The following is a 26,321-nucleotide window of genomic DNA, read 5'->3' as shown; positions in this document are numbered from 1 at the left end:
TAAGGTGTATTATTGTCGATCATTAGCCATTGCTTTTATTGAACAAACAGTCTTACAAAGATATCACGACTACACTCATGATCCCAACATACCATCTACTCTGCAGCCAGTGCTTAAGAACCTCTGTGCTCTCTATGGACTCTGGTCTTTAAGTAAACATCTGGCTGTGCTCTATCAAGGTGAGACAACTCCCTGAGTACACTGTGCATGCCTTTTTATAATAGCCTTAACTTAAAGTTTAGAAACTATTTCCCATGTTGTTTTTTAGCAAGGGGAGGGACACATTATTAGGATTTAGAGGATAGCATCTTCTTATTGCCCACATAATTTAAAACATTCATCCTGGACAAAATTTTCTGGAGCAAGAATCTGGAGCTAGAAATTAAAACAGAATACTCTCTCTTAGGTTAGAGATGATGGAGGGCTCACAAATTTCATCATGATTAAGTGTGTGGGGTAAAAGCAGAAGATCCAAATGTCTTAGCCTAACGGTTTTTGCAATCATCTCATTAATAAAAGGCAGTAAATGCAATTACGGAGGAGCATCTATTTAGTCACAAATACTAGATGGATAAACTCCTTAGTAAAAGGGTTTGATCAGTGTAATCTTAATTGCTGTAAGCTTTTTTGAAAACTTTATTGTGAATATATTTGCAGGTGGCTATGTTTCGGGTGAACAACCTGGTAGACTTATTCAAAATGCTATTCTGGAGCTTTGTAGCAGGGTAAGTATTTCAATATTGTTTGTTGTCCTTAAACAATAATATAGCATATAAAAGAGACACAACATTTATTCCATACTTGGAGGAGTAAGTTAGGAGGATATTGACTCAAGAGTTTCTGAATAACTGGATGTAAGAGATTAGTAACTGATTGACCCTAAATCAAGTCCTATTTCATTTACTAGAAAACGAGAAAAATATATAACTTAAAAAAATAAAGATCTTTAATTTGTTGCCATTGGAAAGACAGCAAAATGCTATTTATTTCAACTGTTGTGTTAACTCATGAATTGGTTTTGTCAACTAAAAAGCTTGTAAGACTGCATCATATTTTTCTTCTGTAAGTAAAAGTTAAATAATAATCTAGAAACCATCTTTATGCTGCTCTGTAGTTTACAGGTAAACATAGACTACTGCAGAAGTTGCCAAATTTGTGTGTTTTCTTTTTAAACAGTTGAAAGATGATGCAGTTGCCCTTGTTGATGTCTTTGCTCCTCCTGACTTCATTCTCAACTCTCCCATTGGTAAAGCTAGCGGGGAGGTAAGACTTTATGTGCTTTTATTCTTGTGTTATTCATAAAGGGAATGTGCACAAAAGGACAGAAGCAAATTTCCTGTTCCTCATTTTCTCTTTGTATTCTAATGCTACTAGAATTTTGCTGTCTGCTTCAGATGGGAAAATTTGGTCTACAGTGTTTTAACTATCTGACTTCTTTTGGTCCTGAAACGATTGTACCAGGTAGCCTTTCTTTTTCTCTTTTTCTTTTCTTTTTTTCTTTTTTTTTTTTCCTCTCTTTTCCCCCCATTATCTAATCTTTTTAAATAAACAGTGCAATTCCATCCACCTATGCTAAAGCCAAAATTCTCTCAGCCACTGATTGTTATGACTTTGCTTGGCTTTGAGGTGTATCCATGTAATAATGTTATTTATCTGAAGCATATTTTCTGCTCAGGAGAGCCTTGAGTTCCTAAAAAGAGTTCTGTTTCAGACTTCTACTTACCAGACTCTGGAAGAGTGAGGTCCAAATTCCATTTTTTTACCCAGGCAAATTTGTGAATCTGATCACAGAACACATAACATCTGAATGCACACTTAATTACTGAAAACAAACCATCTCATAAATGATGCTAGAATACACAGAGCTTCACAAAGGAATGTATAGGTATTTTGTACCTTCAGTGGAAGAAATCAGAATGTTCCCAGTGGTTCACACCTGTGGAATTTTAACTGAATCACTAGAGTGTTTTTCCCAAAACACCTCTACTTTCAGCCTAGGGCTTCTCCTCATAGTGTTGAACTGAAGGACAACTGAATCCTTTGACCTAAGGTCTTTTGGGAAATCTATTTAGCTGTTTATGTGCATTTTCAGGAGTCCAAAGTGCACATAGATTCCCAAAGAAAAACTATCTGTCTCATTTAATCTTGGGCACACCTGTAAATCCATCAAGAAATAGCACTTGTTCTATCAGAGCATTTGTAATTCTTTGGAACATGACTGTTTGAGGTGCTTACAAAACAGTGCTGTGAACATCCTGTCATCTTCCCTGAGCTGCCATTGCAGACTTCTGGTGTATAGGTTGCAATAAACAAGCAGTTCCCTAGTCACTGTCCATTTGTGACTTTGAAACGTACCTCCACTTGAAGAAGACACTGATTTAGAGTAACTGGAATGGTGATTGTGTGGTCAGGAACTCAAAGTACAGTGCTGTCTTTACAACAACAGTTCTCAGAGTGCCTTTGCTAAAATGCACTTTTCACATAGCAGCTTCCTTCCTGTCTTCTCAGTCATTCCACAACTGAAGGAAAATTGTAAATTAGCACAAACACGTTGCTCTTTGTACTCATGCCTTTGAGGAGAGGCAAGCTATAATCACACGAATTGCATAAAAACAGAAGAAAACAAAGCATAAATGAGAGTATTCGGGGTAGAAATGTTTCTACTGTGGACTGTGCATAATTCTGAAGAACTTCAGTTATGCATAAATAATTTTCTGTTTGGGGTGCAATAACTGAGCCTCTTAGTAGAGCAGGAAACATTAGTGGAGTGTTCCACCTCGGCATAGTGACTTACTGTGGCTTAGTTACTAGCCTATAGGAAGGAACATTTAATGATAGATCTATCCTTTCAATTATTCAATTATATTTAAATATTTAAAAATATAATTATTTTTCAAGACAAAAAGAAGTTGGTTCATTTGTTTGTTCGTTTTACTTGATTTGTGATGGATTCTATGAAGTCTGCATCTCTTCCTTACTCTCACTGTTCTACTCTGCTTTGACCATCCCAGAATTACCTGTCAGAAAGTGCTTCCCAAGTGCTATCCCATGCAGTATGTTGCAGTTTGGTACTAACCAGTACAAGGACCAACATTATTATAGGGATCTCTGATTTTAATACAAATTTGAATGAACATGTTTTGCCAGCAGCCCTCCTTACTTTAATGAGTGTATAACCTATCCTCTAGTTCTACCATATCCTTTCAGAGGTGTCATAACCAGACCTACGAGTAGAATTCAGGATGTGGTTGTACCATGGATTTGGCTTTGTGAGGTCATGGTGCCTCTCTGCTTTTTTTTTCTTTTCTTTTTTTCTCCTGACATATTTGAAGAGCTGTGTTTCATTGCAGAGCCTCAGCAAACCAACATTCTTGCTTACTGGCCAACCCTATTCAGCAGGCCAAGCTGTGGAATAACTGTTATGTAGAGACTGATGTCACAGTACAGCAGTTTCATTTAGCATGGAGAGACCCTGCAGAGAATCACTGCAGCCTGGGGAGACTGCCAGGAAGTTTGACAGGATTGCTGAGTCAAGTGTACACAATGCTTTTCAGTACTCTTTGTCTGTGTCTTTATGTCTAAAGTTGATCATTGTTCCCATGGTGATCAAGAAATAAAGAAGGCAGCCCAGATGTTAAAGAGACGCTGACCTAACAGAGTGATTACTCTGGTAACCCAGTCTCCACAAATAAAGGAGGAAGGGCTTGCTCTGTATATCAGGCCACCTCAACAAAAGGACTGTAATTATCACTGGGAACCTTTTTTTCCTTTCTGTAGATTTTTGAGGCTTAAATTAATGAACAGTCCCAAGGTAATTCTGAAAGAAGGACCATCATACAAAGACTCTAAAAACATCTGTATTGGCCAAAAGCCCATTTGTACCTAATAGTCTCTCTCATGTAGAAGTTGTGGATGCTATAGCCAAGAATATCAAATATGGAGTAAATACACAGTAATCTGATCCTGAGATACTACCCATTCTCTAACAGTCAGCTGGAGATTGCTTATCAGTAGCTGATAAAGCTGTCATGTAATGGATTTGGCTCGCCTCTCTTTGGGTTATTTTGTGCACTCTACCAAAAAAGTTTGGGTTGATTTCTTCCACTAACAAAAGCCATAGGGACTTATTACTGTTAGGGATTAGTATTAGGAATTTGGGACTGTTTTATTTCTACGTATATCACTGAAGTTAATACAATGTATACACTTCTTACAGAACTTCTTTATTTTATTAAATCAATTGTGAAAGAGTGATGTCAATTTATTCTATAGACAATGTATCTTCAGCTCAGCAGCATGGCATTTTGGGACTTCTGAAGCCATCAGACAGCCTTACCTGCATTAATTGCAGTACAGACTTTGAACAATGTGAGACAAGCAGATAGGACTGCAAACAGCACAGATTTCCTACTGTACTAAATACTTGCTAAAGTCTTTGCAAACTTATTAAGTCATACTGAGAAAGTAATTTCAAGCCGTGATATCCAACCCATCTTCTGTAGAATTCAGGAAGGATTTCTGAACTGTCTCTAAGTCCATGGCTTTTAACATGTGCAAATATTTTCAACTCTAATTTGAAAGAGGCTACCAGCCCTTCAGTCAAAGATAATACTTAATAAAACTTCTGTCTCCTAACTGTGTTAGTCCCTATTCACTGCTATCTTTGCAAGTTATCAAAAATGAATGCAATCATTTTAGTACAAGTTCTGGAGTGGTTTGTGCCACAAGCCACAGATAATAAACAGAAGAAAAGTTTCCAAATTTATAATGACCAGTTTTATTAATAAGAATTCAGATTTTATTTAAAAGAAACTTTAATAATCTGGACAACATTTCCCCATAGAAGCTTGGACAATCTCAGCTTAAATATGTTATCCCCATGTTTATTTCAAGTTTAAGTAAAAATTATTAAATAATGAGCTTGGAATGGATGAAATACTGAAATTTAGCCAATGGAATCACAGTGAGAATGTATTTAATATTTAAGTGACTTATGTTAATTTTTAAATAAATTACCACAAATGCACAGGGCCAAGCCTTCTTTTCAGGTAGGTGAGAAGCTTTCTACTTTATATCAGTGACCATGTTTATACTACATACACTAATATGGTATTGTACTGTACTCAGCCTTTCTGCTGAAGATACAGCCATCACCTTTCTTTAATGTTATTTAAAGTTTTAAGCCTAAGTGAATTATGACCTGCAAATATTTCTAAACTCACATCTCTGCAGAATTGACTTCCTGTGTACTTTTTATAACCATTCCACATTAAATTTCAAATTGATGAAGAGTGATGAGCTAACAATCTGCTTCGAAGAGAGGAATTTATGTTCAGACTGAGCAGTCCACATCTGGAAGATAAGTTATGTTACGTTTCAAAGATGTATTGAAGTAAAGGTAAAAGCAGACATGAGCGAGTGCTTTCAGTCTTCAGGTCTGGACAGAGCAAAGATTAGCTTAGTGTAACCTTGCTTACAGGATTCTACTCTTGATAATACAACTCATGTCAAATTGCAAATAAAAAGTTGTAAGGATTACTGTTCTTAATCCAAGGATGGTGGAAATGACTTATACCCGATTCTCACAGTACTTTGAAATCTTGAGCTTTATCTTTGCATTTACTCTTATCTGTGCATAATTATTCACACTGATTACCTAAGAAACAGCGGTTCAGCTACAGTCTTTTTTCAACCAGTGTGTTTGATAATCTATAATTCAGAAATTTCCCCGGTTTTATTTTCTGTGTAAGTTAGTCTTCTTTTTTGTTGTTTTGGATTTTTTCCAGTTATATAAAAATATGTGGGCCGAGATCCTTCAAGGCAACAAAGTTCTGAACAGACCTTCATGGTGGGCAGAATTTTGTGTTAATAAACCTGTTCCAGGAAGGCTGAGTTCAAGATTGTAAACCAAAGGACTTGAAAGAGGCTGGAGGATAGGCCTGAGATGGACACCATATTTCAGACATCAGGAGGAAATGTGTCTGTGTGTCAAACACTGATAGAGATTTTCATCAAGAAGTGCCAAGTCTTAAAGTAACTTTGAAATAAAGTCCAACTCTTCTCAAGGATTCTTAAAATAATAATGACAGGAGTGGGAGCAACACATCTGCAGGCTGTTCGTATTTACTCAAATGCAAAGAATGAAGATTCGTAGTGATTATTTCTTTGAAAAGTTTCTGTAAGTAAAATGTTCCAATCATTCCCTTCTCTTCACAGGCATATTATAGAAGTTAGATAATAAACATTTCCATTAGGGTTCATGAGCAAGCTGAATAAAGGATTCTATTATTCTAGGATAATATTATGAAAATGAATCTGAGGGAAGAAAGGAAAAAGGCATCAAGAACACCAACAGTGAAAACCCTTTAGAAGGGGATGGGAATCATTTCCCACAGCTGTATTAAGTCCTCGAGGCACTTCTGATTTACTTCATATGCTCTGCGTTAAACAAATGGATTGTCCTTTCAGTGCAGAAGAGGGCTGGATTTTTAGATAATCTGCCTTCATATCGTGTACATACAAGTAATTGAACGTGACTCATACATACATTTTAAAATGTATGATAATGCCAACAAAAAGCTCTTGAAGTTGTTCTTTGCTGATTGTAACATTTTCTGTACTGCAGAACTAATGTCAAGCTTGGGATACGGTGACAAACAGAAATTGCACGTATGTTTTGGGTCAGAATTTACTCAGATGGGTTGTAATAAATACAGTGTTAGATGAACACATGACAGTGATAGGCTTTATTGAATGTATTGGGATTTTTCTCTTTCAGCTATGCTTAGTCTAAGATAATTTTAACTATTAGACTTTTCTTCAGAAATTGAACAGACTAAGAAAATTTTGAAAATTTAAATATTTGATGCTGTGAAATATATTTAATATATGCTATGAAAACCTGGTTCCTGTTTTCCTTTATTATGTCTATGAAGTGATGTGGTTGTTTTACCCAAATTCTATTTTCCTTTTTTTAAGTAAACAATATCAATTCAAAGCAAATATTTATCATGTGCAAGTTGAGTATTACTTATGATTAATTATGGCTGATTTTTGGCTTGGGATGCTAAACAAGTGTGAGTTACTTGAGTGTTGAAGTTGACTTGAGCAGGATCAGACTCATGGAGTTTTACAGTGTCAGTATTTGAAAGTTTGTAAGGAAGTATTTACACACAGTGCAGTCAGGGAGTTCTGTAGGAACTTCTGCAGTTCCATCCAAATCTCACAGAGCAAAGGCAACATTTATTTCATAGAATCATGGAATTACCCAGGTTGGAAAAGACCTTGAAGATCAAGTCCAACTGCAGCCTAACCATAGTACTCTAACAACCCTTTGCTAAATCATATCCCTGAGCACCACACCCAAACGGCTCTTAAACACATCCAGGGATGGTGATTCAACCACCTCCCTGGGGAGCCTATTCCAGTGTTCAACTACCCTTTCTGTAAAGAAGTGTTTCCTAACATCCAACCTAAACTTACCTTGGTGCAACTTGAGGCCATTTCCCCTCATCTTGTCACCAGTGAGAAGAGACCTGCCCCATTCTCACTGTAAGCACCTTTGACGTACTGGAAGAGGACAATAAGGTCTCCCCTCAGCCTCCTTTTCCCCAGACTAAACAGCCCCAGCTTTCTTGGCCTCTCCTCATAGGGTCTTTGATGGAGAATGCATTGAAAGGACAGTGTTAGAATCTCTGAGTACCTGGAGGTGCTGTTTTCTCTGAAATATTTTGCTTTCCTAAGAAAATCCAATAGGTGGCATCTTCCATTGGGGAAAAAAAAAACTCTCAGCGCTCTGTAAGTGACACAGTCTCTTCCTGCCTCATTCCACATGGCTGGGAAGAAGGAAAATAAAGTGGCAGAGCTATATATAAACCTCCCAGAGCTGAATATAAACCTCACATACAGGCTAGAAGTCTATTTGTGAGGCCTTTGTAGCCCAGAATAAAAGGAGTGCTGGGTCCATTTTCTTAATCCAAAAAAAAAAAAAAGAAGAGAAATCAGCTGTGTTGCAATAGAACTGAAGACACAGCAAGCCCCACAAAACACAACAGGAGGAAGAATCATATCGTCTCTGTAGAAATATATCCCTAAACAGTTCCTGCTAACTTTATTTATTACTACTATTTAGTCAGCAACCATAAGACCTGATGAAAGCTGAGCTGTGCTGCGCTGATAAGGACTGTACAGAGTGACAGGGAAGTGTGCTGTTTGTACTGTAAAGCTCCTAACCTTGACTAGAGCAAGTACTGCATGGAGTCCATCAGCAAGAATATGATTATGGGCATTTAGAATTGCATACTCGCTAAAATGTGATGCTTATGGACACTAATATGAACTGTGCAAGTCTTCCACACAGCTTGCACCAAACTAAGGGCTTCAGCATGGTCCTTGAATATTCATACAGTTCACGGAAGGAGTTGGCCACCTGAACATTTTACTGCATTCTGGATCACAAAGTGCCAAAGCTGGAATAAGTAAGAGTGAAGCAGGTGTACAAGAAAACCATAAGAAAACCATAGGGAGCTGCTCTTTGTAACACCCCACATCTGTGTACCCCCACGCAGGGACTTTGCAAGCCAGGTGGTCAGCAGCTGCTGGGCTTTATATGCTGCCAGCAAAGGCTATCATCTCCATTTATTCACATTCAGTACAAAGCCATAGTGCAGCAAGAGGCAGGCTTATTCTGTGAGCTCAATAATTATTAAAGGCTTAATATATTTTAAATGAATGTCTACATGGAAAACATTCTTTAATCAGTGAATACTATGAATTTCTGACTTGTTATGTTAATTTAGGTCAACGAAAACAGATAAGAAAAATATCCTTTTCCTCTGAAATCAACTAATCCAAAAGTTCCAGAGGTCTCCTATATCAGCTTTTTCAAAGCAGATGAAATTGTGTGAACTTGCAGAGTTGCAGCATGGGGAAAGAAAGATGCAATGAAATTTGGCATCCAGTTCTCTTCTAAGTTGTAGGCCAATACTTCAACACCTACCACAAGATGTCATTATTATATGCAGTTTGTTCCTCTTTACAGGGCATTAAATAAGAGACCTCTGGCTGAACAGAAAAGTCATTTCCTTCCAAGTTCATGTGCCAGATAATATTGGATGTAACATTTTAACTTGGTTAGGGCACTGGGTCAAAGGCTGCCAAATAGCTTCAGCTCAGAACAATTTTGCTATGGGAATCTCTTCTTTCACGTGAAGGCAGGCAGCAAAGTCTGTCGCCAGAAAGCTGATGCCAAGCAGATAACTAAAGAAACCCTGAATTACAGTTATTAATGTGCCCATTGTAGCTTGTCTCCTGGATGGTGGCATTTCTTTTCCTTGTGACTCTGTCAAGCATCCTGCACTCCAAGAGTATTTCAAACTGGTTTCCACTGTGTTGTGATTTTTGTGCTGATGAGACTCAACTAAACCAAAATGTTGTTTCATATCAGAAAAAACCAAAGTGTTCTTGGGCAACAGGACACTGAATGCACACCCTTCCTTGCTGATGTGGCACAATACGTAGATGGACATTCCACATTACATTTTGCAGTAGCAGTGGTGTCAGAAGTGGTGATTAGGGAGTCAGATGGGATCGTACCAGCTTCAGAGCTGCAGATGTGTAGATTCAGCTTTCCACATGTGCCCGTTTTCTGCACAGAGGCATGAACACACACACTGCTGTTTCTGTCTGTAATCCTCATTCCCACAGTAGTAACTGTTTTATCTTGTGTTCTGCAGTATGGTAAGTTTCTCTGCTGTTTGTCTTTATTCGTGTATTTTCCTTTCTGACCTAATGTGTTTTCAGACCTGAGTTGTGATTTCACTCCAGTACATACTGCTGTCAGATGCATGAACATCCTCTTGGAGTACTGAATTCCACAAGTTTTGCTAGTGTTTTGTTATTCCTGAGTCTCATTAGGCTGAGATCAGACTAAAGCTCCGGATTGTTTTAGCTCGGTTCACTGGCCTAAGGAGAACTGTGAGCAGAGGGGAGATCACAGCTTGAGGCAACCATGTGATGCTATAATCTGAGGCAGATGGATCCAGCCAAGGGTAGGACAGCCATGATCACAGCAGGCTGCCCACAGCAGTGTCAGTGGGAACAGAAGCATCAAGCTTTACTCTTCCCCAAGCAAGTCAGGCCACTGGTTTATCAAACACAAGCAGAAAATTTCACATCATTTCCTTTCAGAGGCAGAAAGATAGAGAACTGCAATGTTTGATGAAAGCAACCTTTTTCTCTCCGAATTTTGTAGCAGGGCTGCACTTGTTCAGTCTTCCCACAGCTTGAATTTCCTTCTTGAACAAATGCAGCTTCTATCACAACTTCCTTCACTGTGTTTGTTAAAGAATAGGCTGGCGGGTGTGTGGCTAGAACAACTTCCAGTGGATTTCCTGAAACAGTTTACTGGTGTAAACTTTAGTATCCAGCACCTGCTGAGATTTGCAGAAGACTGCAAAGATGAGAGGCTGTGGTAGATCACTCCCTGCAGTCCCATGCTCTTCCTTCCTCCCACAGGGCACCTTCCCCAGCTCATGTCACCTACTTGTTACCTTCTCTGCGTTCATAGTTTTGCTGTAAACCCATTTTTTGCCAAATCATAACATATCCATCGTTATTCCTCCTTTTCTGCAAAGAACATCTTTAAGCAGCAGGTGATTTGACAGAGAAGATGCCTCGATCCATGATGATTTTGTTTAGAAGGGCAATTGCTTGCAAAGTACACAGAGAGGTAACCTGGAGTTAGAAAATAGCCTGGGTAAGGACCAACACAGAGCCCTAATTCTAGCGATACAATATATAGAGCAATACAATAAATATAAATTCCAAAGTTCATACCAAATAGGCTTTGTCAGGCAAAATTGGTATCATTGTTGGAGAAGTTTCTAGTGGTCTTCAAACTAATTTTTATTAAACGCATTTGAGAAGCAATATGCATACATACCTCTAAAGCACTATAATTGGTTTCACATTACATTGTGGTTTAAAAAAATCAGGATTCCATGCACAAGTAGCACACATAAATTGGATTAAGAACATCCTAACTGACAAGGTCTCAGAAAGCCGTCAGTGAGGACATTATTACATATATACAGAAAGCTGTAGGGACATTATTAAGGATAATTCTATACCTGTTACTGCTTATTATTTTCATAAGTGAGCTGGGAAGTATGTGTAAATTCTCTTGTATTAAAATGTGCATAATCGGTGTACTGATAAATAAAGCTTGAGATACAGCAGTGGTCTAATGAGATACAGTGGTCTAATAAGTTTAAATCAGCCTTTTTCTGCTGATCCCACTATTGCAACAGCTCCCTCAAAAAACAGGGGTAGAGATCGATTTTGTCACTCTAGGTCAGATAAGGCTAAGGTGAAGTTTTCCTCTCCACAGTGGCTGACTGCTTTCATCAGCAACTGCTCTGTATTAATGTATTTGGGAGCGAAGTTTGTGTTTACAACTTTTAAAGGTTACAGAAGTGTTGCAAGAAGAGTGAGAAAAGATCCTCACGTTTTTTCTTGTCCAGCCTATCACATCCAGACTTAGACCCATAAAAATGCTGGTCTGCCTGGAGAGTAGAAACTGCGTGGTGGATAATGAAGATTTATTTATAACAGCAACTCAGAGCAGTCAAGGTGGGCAAGCAACTTGGTGTGGTCTCCTCATGCGACGCAGTAGCAAAGACTCACATAACACATTTTAGACATGGCTAACATAGGAGAATGGTGTGGAGGAGGGTAATTTTGTCTCTGTCTGCGCTCACAGACACCAGATTCCAGACTTCTTCCTCAGTTCAAAAACCAGCAAAGGATGCAAAAAGGAGCAACAATATTGACTTCAAAGCTGGAAAAAAGTATAGTACAAGGGGAAGGAGGAGGAACTCAGTGTTTAGCATATCAAAGAGGAGATTAAAATATGATGCGATTACAACGTTAGTGGCTTGTCCAAAAGTGGAACAAAATGTTGGATGTCAAAACAAATCTAATTTGTGTCCAGCAACTAAGAAGAGGTTTAAGGAAATGGTTTACTTTGAAGGAAAGTGTGTGCATAATCACATACTATTTGGGACAACCAAACAATGGCCTATGGTTGCATGCTGTACAGAGTAAATCTTTTCAGAACAGCTGGTGCCATTTGAACTGCCGTCTCCAAATGTACTTCTGTGAGTGTCATTAAATAATGATTATTTTTTCTTTTCTTTTTAGCCCACACAAACCTTTGGCTTTTTCCATCTAGTTTATCAATGATGAGTGTTGGAAAAGTTCAAGACTGAGCACTGGCTGAATTACACTGTGTGATGGAGGAGCCAGAAAAAACATATCTCCTGAGGAGTATTCCCACTTGCAAATTTATTTTTGATACATAGAGGGTGGAATTGGGTTTTTGTGCTTGTTTTGATTTCTTTACAAATTGTTGTTGAAAGAATGTCTTCCAGTTTCAGAGGAACTGCATATTCCATTCCAGTGCAAAACTATGGACAAGCTCCACAGCCAGAAGCATGGAACAGGGGTAGCACAATTTTCACATAGTGTAGAAAAACTGCCTCCATCACCCAAGGAAGGGTAGTGCCATCCAATCTTTAATGGGATCATAAAAGGGAAGCAACACTCAAATGTGTAACAAAAACCAAGCAACCTGCAGCCCGGCTATTTGTTCAACAGAACTCTTGGGCTGAGCTGTGCAATGCAGCAAATAAAACCAAATATTGCTTTTAACAGCAGTTGCATGGAACATTGTTTATCTAAGGCACAACCAATAGGTATGGATTCATCCAGAGCTGCTATATGGTTTCACCTGTGGGCTTAGTTCCAGGGTAGCCCAGTGACAGTCATCAGATGGTGCACCACTGTACTACATGCTTCATGAGCGAGAAATTCTCTTAGGCCAGCAGGATGATAGTGAGAGCACAAGTTCAAGGACTGTCCTTCTGTGTTTTTGGCTCAGTTCTTGTTTTTGGGTTTCTTTAAGGTTTTTGTTTGAACCTTAAAGAGGATCAAAGAAAATTTTACCTTTCGATCTACCAGAATGTCTGTTTTGACAGGCAAAGAAATAGAGACAGCACTACTTAGCCATGTCCTATCATCCTCAGTCCATTTTTTTTCTGGTTTCTCTTCACTGTGAGTCCAGTTCTGCAGCAAAATTTGGACCATTTGCAGTTTCACTTCTGTTGCCAGTTCCCTGTTCATTGTGGGAGGATTCCATATGCAAGCAGAGGATGAGTTACCGTGTGTTAAGAAATAATCCTGGCACTCAACTGTTTGAGTCATCTCTCTGTTTGCTTGACTTCTCCCATAATACTTTAATCCAAATCTTGATTCACAAGCTAATCTCGCAAGACAGGATTTTAGACATTTTGAGAAAAAAAATGTTTTTTTTTCTTTCTGACCTGTAAATATTGCAGTTGAAAAAGAATATTTTACTTCAACTGAGATTAGAGAGCAAAAGCTTCCATAAAATATTTGTTTCTGAGATGTTTAACTTACAACATGAACAATTATTGCTTGTTTTATATGAGAGGGACACAGTAGCATTGTGGTTAATAATGAGGTGTGTTTTACCATTTCTCAGAGCCATCACATTACTTCTGCAGGACAGAATCTTTTTCTCCTATGCATTCAAATGCTCATTCACATATAACAGATTAAAAAGAATCTATTAAAAGTTCCCATAAAGATATTTATAGATGTTCCCTCATCACAGGACTTCAGGTGACGCAAGATCTTATCTGATCAAATGCTGTTCTTCAAGACAAGATTAACTGTATCTGTGTAAGTCTTTAAATTTGACCTTTTCTCAAGTACAGACTCAAAGTTAAGTTGTAATTAACATTCTGGAACAGTCTAGTGTGGTTATTGTTGAAGTGTAGTATTTTTTTCATCACATGTTTTTGTAGGATTCTTGGTGTAGAGAGAAGGAGGGCTTGCTGAAATGCTTGAAGTTACAAACCGGGGTCCCACCATCATAAATACTGTACAAAGCTCTCAGAAACAAACTGCCCATTATCTTCAGCCCATTGCAGTATAAATAGCGGGCAAGAAATAATGCATTATGAGCACATTAACATCAATACAGGATAGCAGTATATACAGCATTAGTATTCCAGTTCCCTATTTTGGCCACATCTTCCTTATATGCTCAGTGTCATGGGAGTTTAAAGGGGAGACTCTAAAAGTAGTTGTTGGGACAGATATCTGGAAGTTTTCAGAGACCTTCCTAATTCAGAAAGGAAGGTTATGAGAAAACAGGTAACCAGTACTTGTCATCAAGGATGGCATAATTGAGGGTGGAGTACATAAATTATCAGCGAATGAAAGATTTCAAAAGTAGGATTAGGCTTTGATGAACCTTGAGAGTGAAGACAAGAAGTCACATTTAATCTAGTATAGAAGACATTGGAAAGATATGAAGAACAGGGGACAGTGCCAAGTTCCTGTGCTAATAGAACGTGCAAATAATTTCTTGGATTTGGCATGGAAATTATATGGATAAAGCTTCATTTTTCAAGGCCAGAAGAAAAGAAATAATGGATTCATAGAAGATTGAGTAAGTTTTACTGTGTGAGAGACAAAAGTCAACAGTTATTGCATGAAACTCCTTAAAAAACTGTTGAATGCTTGGACATAAGGTCCATACTGTCTCACAGTAGGTTTTCATCCATAATGGAAATCTCTGCTTTAAGTAATTACATCTGTGACATTTGTTTTTCAGTTATTTTTTGCTTCCATATGTATCTAGGCAACACCTGGAATAATATTATTCTCTAAAAACATCTTAAAATCCAGCGGTTTGTTGCAGCATGTTGCAACATTTACAAGATACAGATCTCATAAACACATGGACACAGGCAGATACACCAACACACACATTTATTTACAAGCCAATCTGTGCACATGCGTACAGACTAAAAGTAAGTGGTTTTTAAGTGCTTGGATGAAACTGGCTTAGCCAAGTCATTTTCCCTCTAGGTGTTAACTCTTATTGTCAGAATTCAGCTAGAAATGAATGTGAAAGGTTAGGCACATGTGTATAACTGAACCAAGTGCTTTTTAACAAGGAGTCATAATATTATCAGAGCAATTAACACTTTATTAAAATGTTATGAATGGCAAAGAGGTAAGGAGCTATTTGTAAGGTGGTGTTAACTAGCCATGTTTAAAATTAAGGTTAATAAGACTATTATCTCAAGAGTAACACTGTAAAAATGGGAGAGGGAACTCTCTTATTACATTTAAGAATTGCAGCAGAATTGCAAGCATAGTTACATTTTAAGTTTATGAGAAAATTTTGGATCATTTCATTGGTCTAATGAAGTTGCAGTTACACTTTTGAGTAGTAAAGTCACAGAAGGGATTTAGTGTCGCTTTAACAAATGCATCCGACAGAAGATATTATACTTCTAATTATCTCAAGATGACTAGAGCTCAGAAACAAGCTATTTCATTTTAATTAAAAATCAGAGGACCTAATAGCAGTGGTATGCCTAAACAGCCTGGGGAAATCATTCGTTGTTTTGTGGTTGCTATGAGAAAACTCAGAACTATATAATGTCCATGGATTAACATATAGGGATGTAAATTCAAAATGCTTTTAAGAGCTTGAAGCTTTCATGCAAACTGCATTTTGATGCATACAGCTACTCTAATTGCTTAAGCACATTTCATTGTGTTTTAAATGATTACATTATACTGTTTCCATGTTTCAAATACAAACTCACTCTAAAATCCTTCCTTACCGCACAGGATACAAATTATGCTACAGTGTGCACCTATGCAAACTCTAATGTGTCTCATACAGATTACAGTGGTAAAGCAAACAAGTCAACATATAATAAAGAAAATGAGAAAAAGGGAAGGGAAAGAAGGGAAGGGAAGGGAAGGGAAGGGAAGGGAAGGGAAGGGAGAGGGAAGGGAGAGGGAAAGGAGAGGGAAGGGAAGGGAAGGGAAGGGAAGGGAAGGGAAGGGAAGGGAAGGAAGAAGGGAAGGGAAAGGGAAGGGAAAGGGAAGGCGAAGGGGAAGAAGGGGAAGAAGGGGAAGAAGGGGAAGAAGGGGAAGAAGAAGGGGAAGAAGAAGGGGAAGAAGGGGAAGAAGAAGGGGAAGAAAGGGAAGAAGGGGAAGAAGGGGAAGAAGAGGAAGAAGGGGAAGGGGAAGTAAAAAGATGAAGGGACCAGACTGAGATTTTCAATTCCTTATTTATTTACCCTAAAACTGTTTAAATTGGACAAAAATCACATGCATGTGTTAATTCTTATCACACATGACATGAATTTTGGAAGAGGTGGGGGAAAGTGCTGAGAAGACAACCTGTGGTTTTTTTTTCCATGCAAGAACAAAGTGCAGGACATGAACTGAAAGCAGCATCTCTGGCAGTGTGCTGGGCCTGCACCTGCCCATCTCCAGTGGTCCAGACAATAACAGCATCTGTGGAGGCTCAGGCTGAAACATCTGCATTTTGCTGTTTACACAGTTCACCAAATGTTACCAAATTACTGAGGCAGTCTGTGATTCAGGAGAAGGGCTTCTGGTGAATGTATGGGAAAAACCTTTTTATCTGTGCTGAATAATGACCAGAAGCAGTTTTATGATTGCACTGGTTTGTTTATGCAGCAATGGAACAGCTGACACTGATGTTTTCTCCTCCCACACTGTTGAAATTCATTTTATTTCTGGTTATTTTAACATTTCCATTATTTTTATTAAATACATTTTACCATGCTGCATTCCTACCTTTTGGGGAGAGTCACTAAGTGCAGAAAGAAGGCTGTGTTCAGAGCTACCAATTTGCACAGCTAAGTCATGCCCTCCAAGGACATTACAGCAGTGGCTCAGTATGATGGACCTGGGCTCTGCCTTGTCTATCACCTCACCTAAAAATATTCCTATCTCCAGGAAACAACATCAGATAAACAGCCATCCATCTGCTGCCAGCTAGCATTTCAGTCTCAGTAGGAAAGCCAAAGGGCAGCCACTGTGGCTGGACAGCAAGATTTGTGTTTTGCATGCAGTTTTGGTCCAATTTGAACAATTACCATGTTTCTTTCTAATTTCCCACAAACTACTCCTCAGAAAATCAGCTGCAGAAACACTGTTATATGGTCTTCCAGGCACCACATTCCAGAATCCTCCTACTCCTTTGCAACTGGCCTATTCCTGTGTGAAAACATTTCAAAAGCTTTATCTCTGGGTAGAACATGCACATAATTGAAAATGATTTGGGCCTTCTCTTGTCTCTTCTGAGCATTTTTACACCTTCAGCTCTATACAAACTCACCTCACTTTCCCAGACAAGGCGGGTGGTAGGGCCACATCCATCACTGTCACCTGTAGCAGCACCAATAGCACTGTATTGGTGGGACAACCATTCATGACTTCTTTCAGCTGTGTTTCTCCTGTCATGACCTTATCCCAACCTGTAATGCGCCCTCCAATGCCTTAACTTCCCAACATGAGGCATTTGTACACAAAGTCACATAATGAGGCAGCATGGTGGGATTTTTATGCCTCAGATACAAATCTTAGGAGCCTATCTGGCACAGGAGGCCAAGAGATACTGACTTATTCAATGATGAAGCATTGCAACACAGTGCAATAGGTGCTGTATGTAGGCATCTCAGAGTGCACAATCTGCTTGCAACACTCTCAGGTCCCATGTTAGGGTGCAGAACTGGATTCAGTCAGCCTACAGATTTATGAACCACTATAGCATAGGGGTGGTAAAATATCTGTATTGCTGCACTGAGTGTGTCTGAGATGTGCTCAACAGGATGCAGGAATCTCCAGGGTAGTGTATCACTGGTTTCTGGTATTTCAACTTGTATTCTGCCTCAGCAGTTCTCACATCTGGCCTATCTGAGAAGGAAAAGCAGGAATTTAATTCACTAAGTTAAAGTTAAATTGATTCAGGCTTCATGTTGAAAGAACATGTGCTGATATCCCATAGCACCAAGAGCTGTGAGGTAGCCCATACCACCTCAGATACACTGCCCATGCCTCAGAGCAGCTTCTCTGGCATGGTAACATTAAGCTGTCTGCACCTCTTTGCTAAAACTGCATTTGATATAGCTTCCCTGAAGAGTCAGAATGAACAGTAGCATCATCTTGTTCACACAAGCAAATAATAAAAGAACAACCCATGAAGAAGCTGTCACCATTTTTCTTTCTCCTTCCACTCACTGTGAGTAGAGGAGGAAGAACTAAGAACCCCCTAAGTACCCCTTTGCATATTACAGATATTCCTCACACTAGAAGCCCTGGAGGCACAATGAGCTGAAATTATATCCCCATACTTGAAAATCTAAGCACTTGACTGTACTGCATGGCAATGAAAGCATAACCAACACAAGAGCACTTTTTCCAGCATCTTTAAGTAGCTGAACACTGGGCTAAGAGTACATAAATTGATAGTTTCTATGGCAAGATCTTTTTTTTCTCCAAGATAAAGGTCAAGCACATCTGGAAAACATAATAGCTGTGTCCTATAGAGACTACATCAACTATCGTGCTGCCAAAATCTACTATAAACAGGCACAAAGGGCCAATCTGCTGATTTTCCCAGCTGTCACTGGTTTATTTAAGAGGCTAAGTCAGTTTTCAATTATCATTCTGTTAAGAAAAATGAAATCTATTGTGGAAGATCTGTGCCAAATTAGCACTGCTGCATGCTACGTTTCCTTGAATCTTGAGTTCTTTTTCTGTTGTTCCATTTATCTCCTTGGATTGTTTATGATTATTAAATGGTCCCTAAAATCTTTAGCTGGTGTCACAGAAAAGGATCAAGTATCTCCTTGAAACAGTTGTAGCATGGAACTTGCTTTAAATGGGACAGAGAACATCTGTGCCAGTCTAAGCTGTCCAATGGATGTTTTGAACAAGTGAATATTCATCCTCACTGTAATTATGCTACTCAAAATTGATTAGCACAACTATGGGTGAAAAAGGTTGTTACATGCAAAAGAATAAACATAAGAAAATATGTATAAATATCTATTATATATATATATATATATATATACACACACACAAATATAAAAGCATGCTTCTATAATATATGTGTATATATTGTAAATTGGAATGAGACAATGCTATTTTAGGGGAACAACTTTTAAAAACAGTATTTGAAATCTGAGCAAAAAAGGTGAATTGGAGCCTTATCTGTCTGGTCATATATAATGGAACTGAAAATAGGAGAGGAGGAGTCAGAAGGGAAGATCATAAGCAACCATAAATGCACCTGAAGTTAATACTTGGCTGAAGCATGGTGTGAAAGAGACCAAGAATATGCCCAGGAAGAAACTGCCATTGCTTCTTTTGTCACTAGCAATATCATTTCCCTGAGGAAACAGAAGAGAAAAGGGGAGTCAAATTAACATTTGCTTGTAATTTCTTCCACACATTAAATGAAAAGATAACACTTGAAAAAGCTACCGTATGTGTTTGCTATGGATTTACAGCACAGCCCTGTGTAGTTGCTGCCCACATACTTCATCATGGCCTCAGCTAACTTTTAGACTGCTGTCTCACTAATTGGGCCCTTACTGGACTTTTCTTTGGCTCCAAATATATTTGATTTACTGGCAATGTAGACATACAGAATGCATGAACACACAGATGTATACATAAGGAACAAACTTTCTTCTGCTTATCAGTCAGCATCTCTATAGTCTCTGGTTGGCTACACTTTGTTATAAAGAGACAAAACAGACACATATAATGTCTTCATAAGATTCTTTTTATGTCTTTATTTAATAGACTAGAGAGAGTTAAAAGTTTGTGAAAATGATCAGCTCCTTCATTTACACAGAATCTTAGTAGATCAGTAGAGACAGAAAATGATTAAATGTCTGCCTTGTAAGGTGGCTGAGGAAGAGTGATTTGTTTTCCTAGGAACCCTGAGTTATTGAAGATGATGAAGTCTGGCCTCAGACCCAGGAGAAAGGGAAAGAGTGAACCAGAGTGCAAGGGGAGAGGCTTGGATGAATCAGCACATCTGGGACAACAGCAAAGTGATACCACAACCAATATGTTAACTGGAATCTGGTGGAGCAGCAGGTGCACGTTAGTCAGCATCTATCAGGAATATTCACAAACAAAAGTCTGGGCAGCTCCAGAATTAATGGGCTTCTCTGAACATGACTCTGTCTCCTGAAAAAGTGCCAAAATAGCCAATTTTATGGAAGGAAGGAGATCTTCCCGAAAGTTCCAGAAATACTAAGCTCTGTGGTGCAGTCAGCATGCCCAAGGGACAGGATGATATCCAGAGGGACCTAGAAAGGCTCGAGCAGTGGGCTCAGGTGAACCCCGAGCACAAATCCAGGTGTGATGCCTCGCTCCTGGGTCATGGCTATCCCTGCTATCAGTACAGGATGGGAGAGATCTGTAAATCTACATTTGCACTTCAATTTACATTTACATGTCTCCAGATCTGAAGCCAGCCAGCCTCAGTGAGACCTAGAAAGTAGCCTCTGATATCCATCTAGGGCCTTTGTCCTTTACAGCCATCACAGGGAGAAAGAGTGAGGCATTCCACTGATGGAGATTTCCTCTGCTCCCAAACTGCTGTTTCTGAGCAAAAATATGCACATAAGCCAGAAAGAGGGGAAGAACATGGAAGCAATAGCATTTCAGATTAGTTCATTTTGAGTATGTCTCAATGCATGAAAATTTAGGTGACAACTAATATCATTTGGGGGGTTATTTATTTACTGAAGCTCTGTATTGGTTATTGGACTTTTTTAGCATTTTAAACTGCCAGTTCAGTAGGACACAATCTCTCATCCATAGTCCAACACAAGAGAGATGAACCAATTCCATTCCTCTCTAAGACTTCTTATCAACAGAAGATAAAAGCACACAAATCCAATCTGCAGCTGCCACTGAAAGGCACTGTTTCAGACCATGCTGTACCTCTGCTACTAAACCAAGCAAGTTCAGAGTGCTGTTATGCACCAGAGCCAGCTGGCACAGATGGATCTGTCTGCTCATAAGTTTGCATCATCTCCAGGATGGCGCAGCTGTGAGTAGGGAATGACCCCAGGAGGAGCTGGTACACTGCTGGGGAGCACTGCCTGGGGCGACAAACAGAGATTTCAGCAGTAATTTTCAGAAATGAGGTAGCCAATGGTATACGGACTCATTCTTTGGAAGCGGCCACATGGAGTGAAAATCTCTCTATTATACAATGAATTAATGCTATCAAATTCCCTGTGATCATCAGAAATGTGTGACAGTAAAGCGGACTGTCTTTCATAGTCTGTAAACATGCCTTGACTTTAGAGCTGGAAAAATATCCAGTGCTCCAGATGTGGAGCTAATTGAAAAACATTCTATGTTTGTATTTATTTATTCAATCTAGTGGTGTCCTTGGTTGCCCAGAGGAGCTACTGAGAGTAGTTTCTACTGTGCTGGTGGTTAGAGTTAGGTTACACACACTTTCAGAAATTCAGCTCTCTGCCACTAATGAATTGTTCAGCGTGGCTTCAGGGTAATGACACAGTTAGCAGAAGCAGGCCAAATCCGTCCCAGGTGAAAATCCACTGATGTCAGTGGTTTTATTCTCGATGATGCGCTTGTTCCAGTGCGTGTAGAAAACATGTAGAAAGAAAAGCCTTGCACAATGACTTACATGGATTTCCTTTGCCTTTTTCTAATAGTAATCCTACAGTACGCTGGGTGAAATGTAAAATGTGAAATGCATTCACAGCAACAGCTCATTTCTGTGGATCAACTCAAAAGTTCAGTCTATTAATAACTGTTATCTGTTTTTACCTGTGTCCTTTACAATTGCACCTATAGGTATATAAAACAGGAGCTGTTCCATTCCCTAACCACATGCTATTTTTTTTTTTTTTTTTGAATGACCAAAATCCAATTACTGTCTGTTTCATGCATGGATTTTCTTCAGCCAAACCCATGTCTAGGGCATGGCAGGCCAAAGAAAGGCGAATCTGGACTTCATTTCTGTCCTGAATGGGGCATTGTATATAACAACCTAATAGGCGTTTCATGCCCAAAAGACTCACACAGTCCCATCCATCGATTATTTACAGGCAGGCTTTTTGCAGTGATGCCACCACAGCTGCAAGACTTCTATCCTAAGAGGTAAGAAAGTATGTGCAGATCAAAATTAAAAGTACAGGACAGCTGTTTCACTCAGGAGATGTAAGGAGTCTGTGTCAGAGTTCCCAAAGCATTCTGATTCGGGGTTATGCCATTACTTCTTCCAGGCTTTCCAGAAGAATTGTATCGCTGTTGCCCTCATAGCAAGCAAACCTTGGTACTGGTCTTCCTAGGCAGACAGGCTGCCTGAAGCATCTCCTTGATTTAGTATCACCATCTGAGATGGGTAAAACCCAAGAAAATCATGGTCCTGGTCAAGATTTTTTCCAGAGGCCACTAGTGGGGGGTTAACATCATAAGTAAAGACATCTTTCCTATTCCTGTTGCTTTCTAAATCATAATGGCAATGCGGGCAAATTTATTACTATCTTTCTAATATACTTGATACTAATCCAAAAAGTACAACCTTCACTTTTATTATGTCCGGAAAAAAAAAACCAAAAACACACACACACACACAAAAAGTGTTTTTATAATGGTCTGCTTAAGTGTGACCTCTTAAATTATCTGTGCTAGTGGGTTGTAGCAACAGTTCCCCAGCTGTGCTGTTATTCATCAGTAACCATAGAAATTAAAGTGCTGCCAAGTATGTGCTCTTTGTTTTTTTCGAAGAGCTGGAAGATGATGCAGTGATGTCTTTGCCCCTCCTGACTTAATTGTGAACTCACCCACTGGCAGACCTGATGGAGAGGTAAAGGCTAAGCTTGCTTTCATTGGAAAGCTCAGTTACCAGCAGGCTCAGGCAGTAACACCATTTATGTTGGTGCATTTTTCAAAAAGCTTCCAGTTAGAAATAGGATGTGGTAGAAAGTCATATCCTGTTATTCAGTAATTGTAGTCTTTAATGAAAATCTTTGTTATTTGCTTATGTTTGTTTGTTTGTTTTCACTGGACTGAAACAGTGTTGGTATTTTTAGCCAACTGATTTATTTTGGAAATAGTTTGAAAATCAAGAAAATACCACAACACACCACACTGGTTCAAATAAAGAAATGAGTATAAACACCACAGTGAAATTGCCAACTCAAGATTCCCAACAAATTAAGAAGTCTTTATTTAGCTCCTACTCTTTCAATTATAAAACATTTCTTGTTTTACTTTTCTCAGAGATAAAGGAATGGCAAAGGACAGCAAGCAAATGATTCCGGCTGGTGCTTTTACAGGACCTACACAGTTGCTACTCAAGAGATTTCTCTCAAAGAGATCTCAGCGTGGGCTGATTTCCATCAAACAATTTATCCTACTAAGGTACCTGTCACAACTCAAGCAACTCTTCCCCAGCTTTTGGGGAGGGTGGAAGTAAAGGGCTCCTTTATAGAGAAGTAGTTTTTCTCAGTTGGCACCTGACTTCTTAGATGATACTTTGTGAACGGAAGAATCAAGTCGGTCACACCTTGAATGAGAGACACTGAACTTACACACCAGGCCTGAACATTAAGAGAGTATTAGTCTCTTGGAATCTTTATCCCAACTATTCAGATTTTCATGAAAAAATTGCAATTCCCTAACTGCACATTGGAAATAAAAGCATTTCCAACCGATCATAAACCTAAACTTCTTTGCAAAATGCTGGGCATATGGTGCATGCAGCCTGCTGAATGCCATAGAGGATTTCAAATTTACCTGTACTCGAGAAGCAAAACAATGTGTGGAAAAAGGAATAAAATTCAGTCCTCTTGGTGGTAAATGGAAATGGCTGCAATGGATAGAACAGTTTTTCTATTTGCTAAAAATGCAGTTCAGTTTTGTAAGTAGAAAAATAAATTTCTTAGCAGCTGGTATAAAGTGTAATTGAACTGATGGAAAGTTTGGCTGGATGATGGAGATATGGACACAAGCTGTGAGCTTTCACTCAGATTTAAGCCAAGATGTGAAGGTGTTTGGGCCTCAGAAAGCCAATTCAACACTACTAGAGTGTTTTAGTTTTACCACTCAGCCACGTGCATGGGGCTTTTCCAAGTTCAAGGGAAATTAGACTCATCAAACTTGAACTTAACCAGTCCAAATTTGGCCAGACTACGTTTGGCTCACTTGCCTGGTGTAATTAGATGAGCTCTCATAGGATGAAGTTAGGAAAATTTAAACTGGAATAACATTTCTACTGCTAGAATGAAATGGGATTCCTCTGTCCGAGGTCTTTCAAATATGGACCACACAAAATCCTAAGTACTTCTCCCAGGAACAATCATCCATTGGCAGGAATATGGAAGGGATGAGGTAATAGAGCATAGATATCAAAACCTCTCTTGAAGGTACAAAAAGGGAGTTATATATCCCCAGTACTGAGCAAAAGATAGGTGGGGAGGTTAAAGGATAGCTCCAAATAAAGTCAGATATAATTGAGTAATAAAATAAATTCATAGGTGTGATGTACAAAACTCTCATCCAGCTGCTGTTAATCCTGGCAACAGCAAAGTTTTGCTATTAGCTCAGCTTTTCTCTATAAATGCTTCCAAGTGCACATCCACGCTTTCCTCTCCACAGCAGCCCAGAGGCAAAGCCTGACAAGAAGCCCTCTAAGTTTGCAAGTAAATTTGAAAACCCTCAAAAAGTTGTAAGGAAAAGAAAAAAAAGAGGGGAAAATAAAAAGAGAGAGAGAAAAACAGTTCACTTGCCTCATTTCCTATCACATTATGTGGTCATTAGGAAATGACCGGTAAGGTTAGCATTGGGTCAGCTTTCTTTACCTCCATATAAACTTGAAACATCAACTCTGAAGTTGTGATTTTGAAAGACTGAGTTCAATCCTGTATGCTGAATATGGAAGTCCAGGTGATGCATCCTAGAGGGGTAAGAACACATCCCTTGGGCTCCAGTTAGGCTCTCAGAAAAGTCCATGTAAGGGCTCTGACACTCCATGGTTTCCAGTGCCTGTATGTGTTATATGTGTGCTTCACTTCTCACAAGCTTCATTCTGTGTTGCAAGACCAGTATGTGTCATCTCCAGCCCTGCCAAAGTTTAATAAATTCATTAAGAAGTTTGAATTTCAGTCTTAATTTAGCTACTCCATTAAATGGGGATTAAATCTCCTGTTAGAGCTGCAGACAGGATGAGAAAAAAAAGTGTTACTGTATATCCACATAGACATAGTGTTACTGTATATCCAAATTCAGTCCTAAGTATTAAACTACTTAACTATACTGGAGCATGTATATACAAGCTGTCTAGCAGTTAGAAGATAAATGCTAATGTCTTAATGTTTATATGAAAGTAACAACAGTTTCTTCAAGAGACTAAGAATAGTATAAAACTTATAATACAAAATGATTACTAGTGTATTTTGGAAAAGAATGATTTAAATCATATTTAAATTCTTCTTGATAAGAAGGCTAACAGTATTATTGGATGAATTAGGCATATTAGCAGCAGACAGTGAAGAGAGGTGATTCTTCCTCAGCATTGGTGAGGCCACATCGGGAGTTCTGGGCCCTCAGTACACAAGGGGCATGGATATAATGGAAAAGATCCAGTGTAACCAAGATGATGAAGGGACTGGAGCACATCTGCTATGAGGAAAGGCTGGGATCATTCAGCCCACAGAAGAGGAGGCTTGATGGAATCTCATCAATATCTATGAATATATAAAGACAAGGGGAAAAGAGTACGGTGCCAGGCTCTCTTCAGTCATGTGTTGTGGTAAGGTAAGAGGCAATGAGCACAAAGTGGAGTACAGGAGTTTCCTTTTGAACATCAGGAAAGACTTTACTGCATAAGAGATGGAGCACTGGCACAGGCTGTTCAGAGGTTGTGGAATCTCCTCCTTGAAGACCTTTAAAGGCTGTCTGGGCATGGGCCTGGGCACCTCGCTCTGGGTTGCCCTGTTGAAGTAAGGGATGTGTCAGAGGGACCCGGAGGTTCCTTCTAACCTCCATGATTCTGTCGTTCTGACTCTTTTCTAGTCAGTATTTAAACACACAATTATTTTTGAAACAATGTGAAAATTAAGAGGTCAGCACAGCAATACATTTGCAGCAGCACAACTCAAAAATAGCCAGAGAATGAAAAGAGTCTTTCAGGAATATGAAATATCTTTTTAATAAAAGAAACAAACATGGGGGGGGGGGGGAAAAAAAAAAAAAAAAAAAAAAAGAACAAAGAAAAACAAAACTGACAACTTTATTGTGACCACAGACTTTAACTGAATGCTGAATTTGCACTTGCAAAGATATTTGTTTTGTGAAATATAAAATTTACTGTGGTCTGTTCTGAACTA

General features: G+C 38.9%; 1 protein-coding gene across 5 annotated transcripts in view; it reads left to right on the top strand.

The window, feature by feature from the left end:
- The window catches only part of ACOX3 (acyl-CoA oxidase 3, pristanoyl), a 49,497-nt gene extending 24,298 nt beyond the window's left edge, over positions 1-25,199 (top strand). For 3 of the 5 annotated variants that reach the window (XM_015862688.1, XM_015862691.2, XM_032444153.1), the window contains 4 exons: positions 5-179; positions 658-725; positions 1,177-1,263; positions 5,787-7,002. In XM_015862688.1, the coding sequence (XP_015718174.1) occupies positions 5-179; positions 658-725; positions 1,177-1,263; positions 5,787-5,906 (450 nt within the window). In that variant the 3' untranslated portion in view covers positions 5,907-7,002. Of the gene's footprint in view, positions 1-4; positions 180-657; positions 726-1,176; positions 1,264-5,786; positions 7,003-12,201; positions 13,821-22,037; positions 22,090-23,214 lie in introns of those variants that run through there. The other 2 variants (XM_015862690.2, XM_015862689.2) reach the window with 2 other exon arrangements.
- Positions 25,200-26,321: the final 1,122 nt, after the last annotated feature.

Source organism: Coturnix japonica, chromosome 4, assembly GCF_001577835.2.
Source record: "Coturnix japonica isolate 7356 chromosome 4, Coturnix japonica 2.1, whole genome shotgun sequence".
NCBI classification, from domain to species: domain Eukaryota; kingdom Metazoa; phylum Chordata; class Aves; order Galliformes; family Phasianidae; genus Coturnix; species Coturnix japonica.
This window is presented reverse-complemented; position numbering and strand designations above follow the sequence as displayed.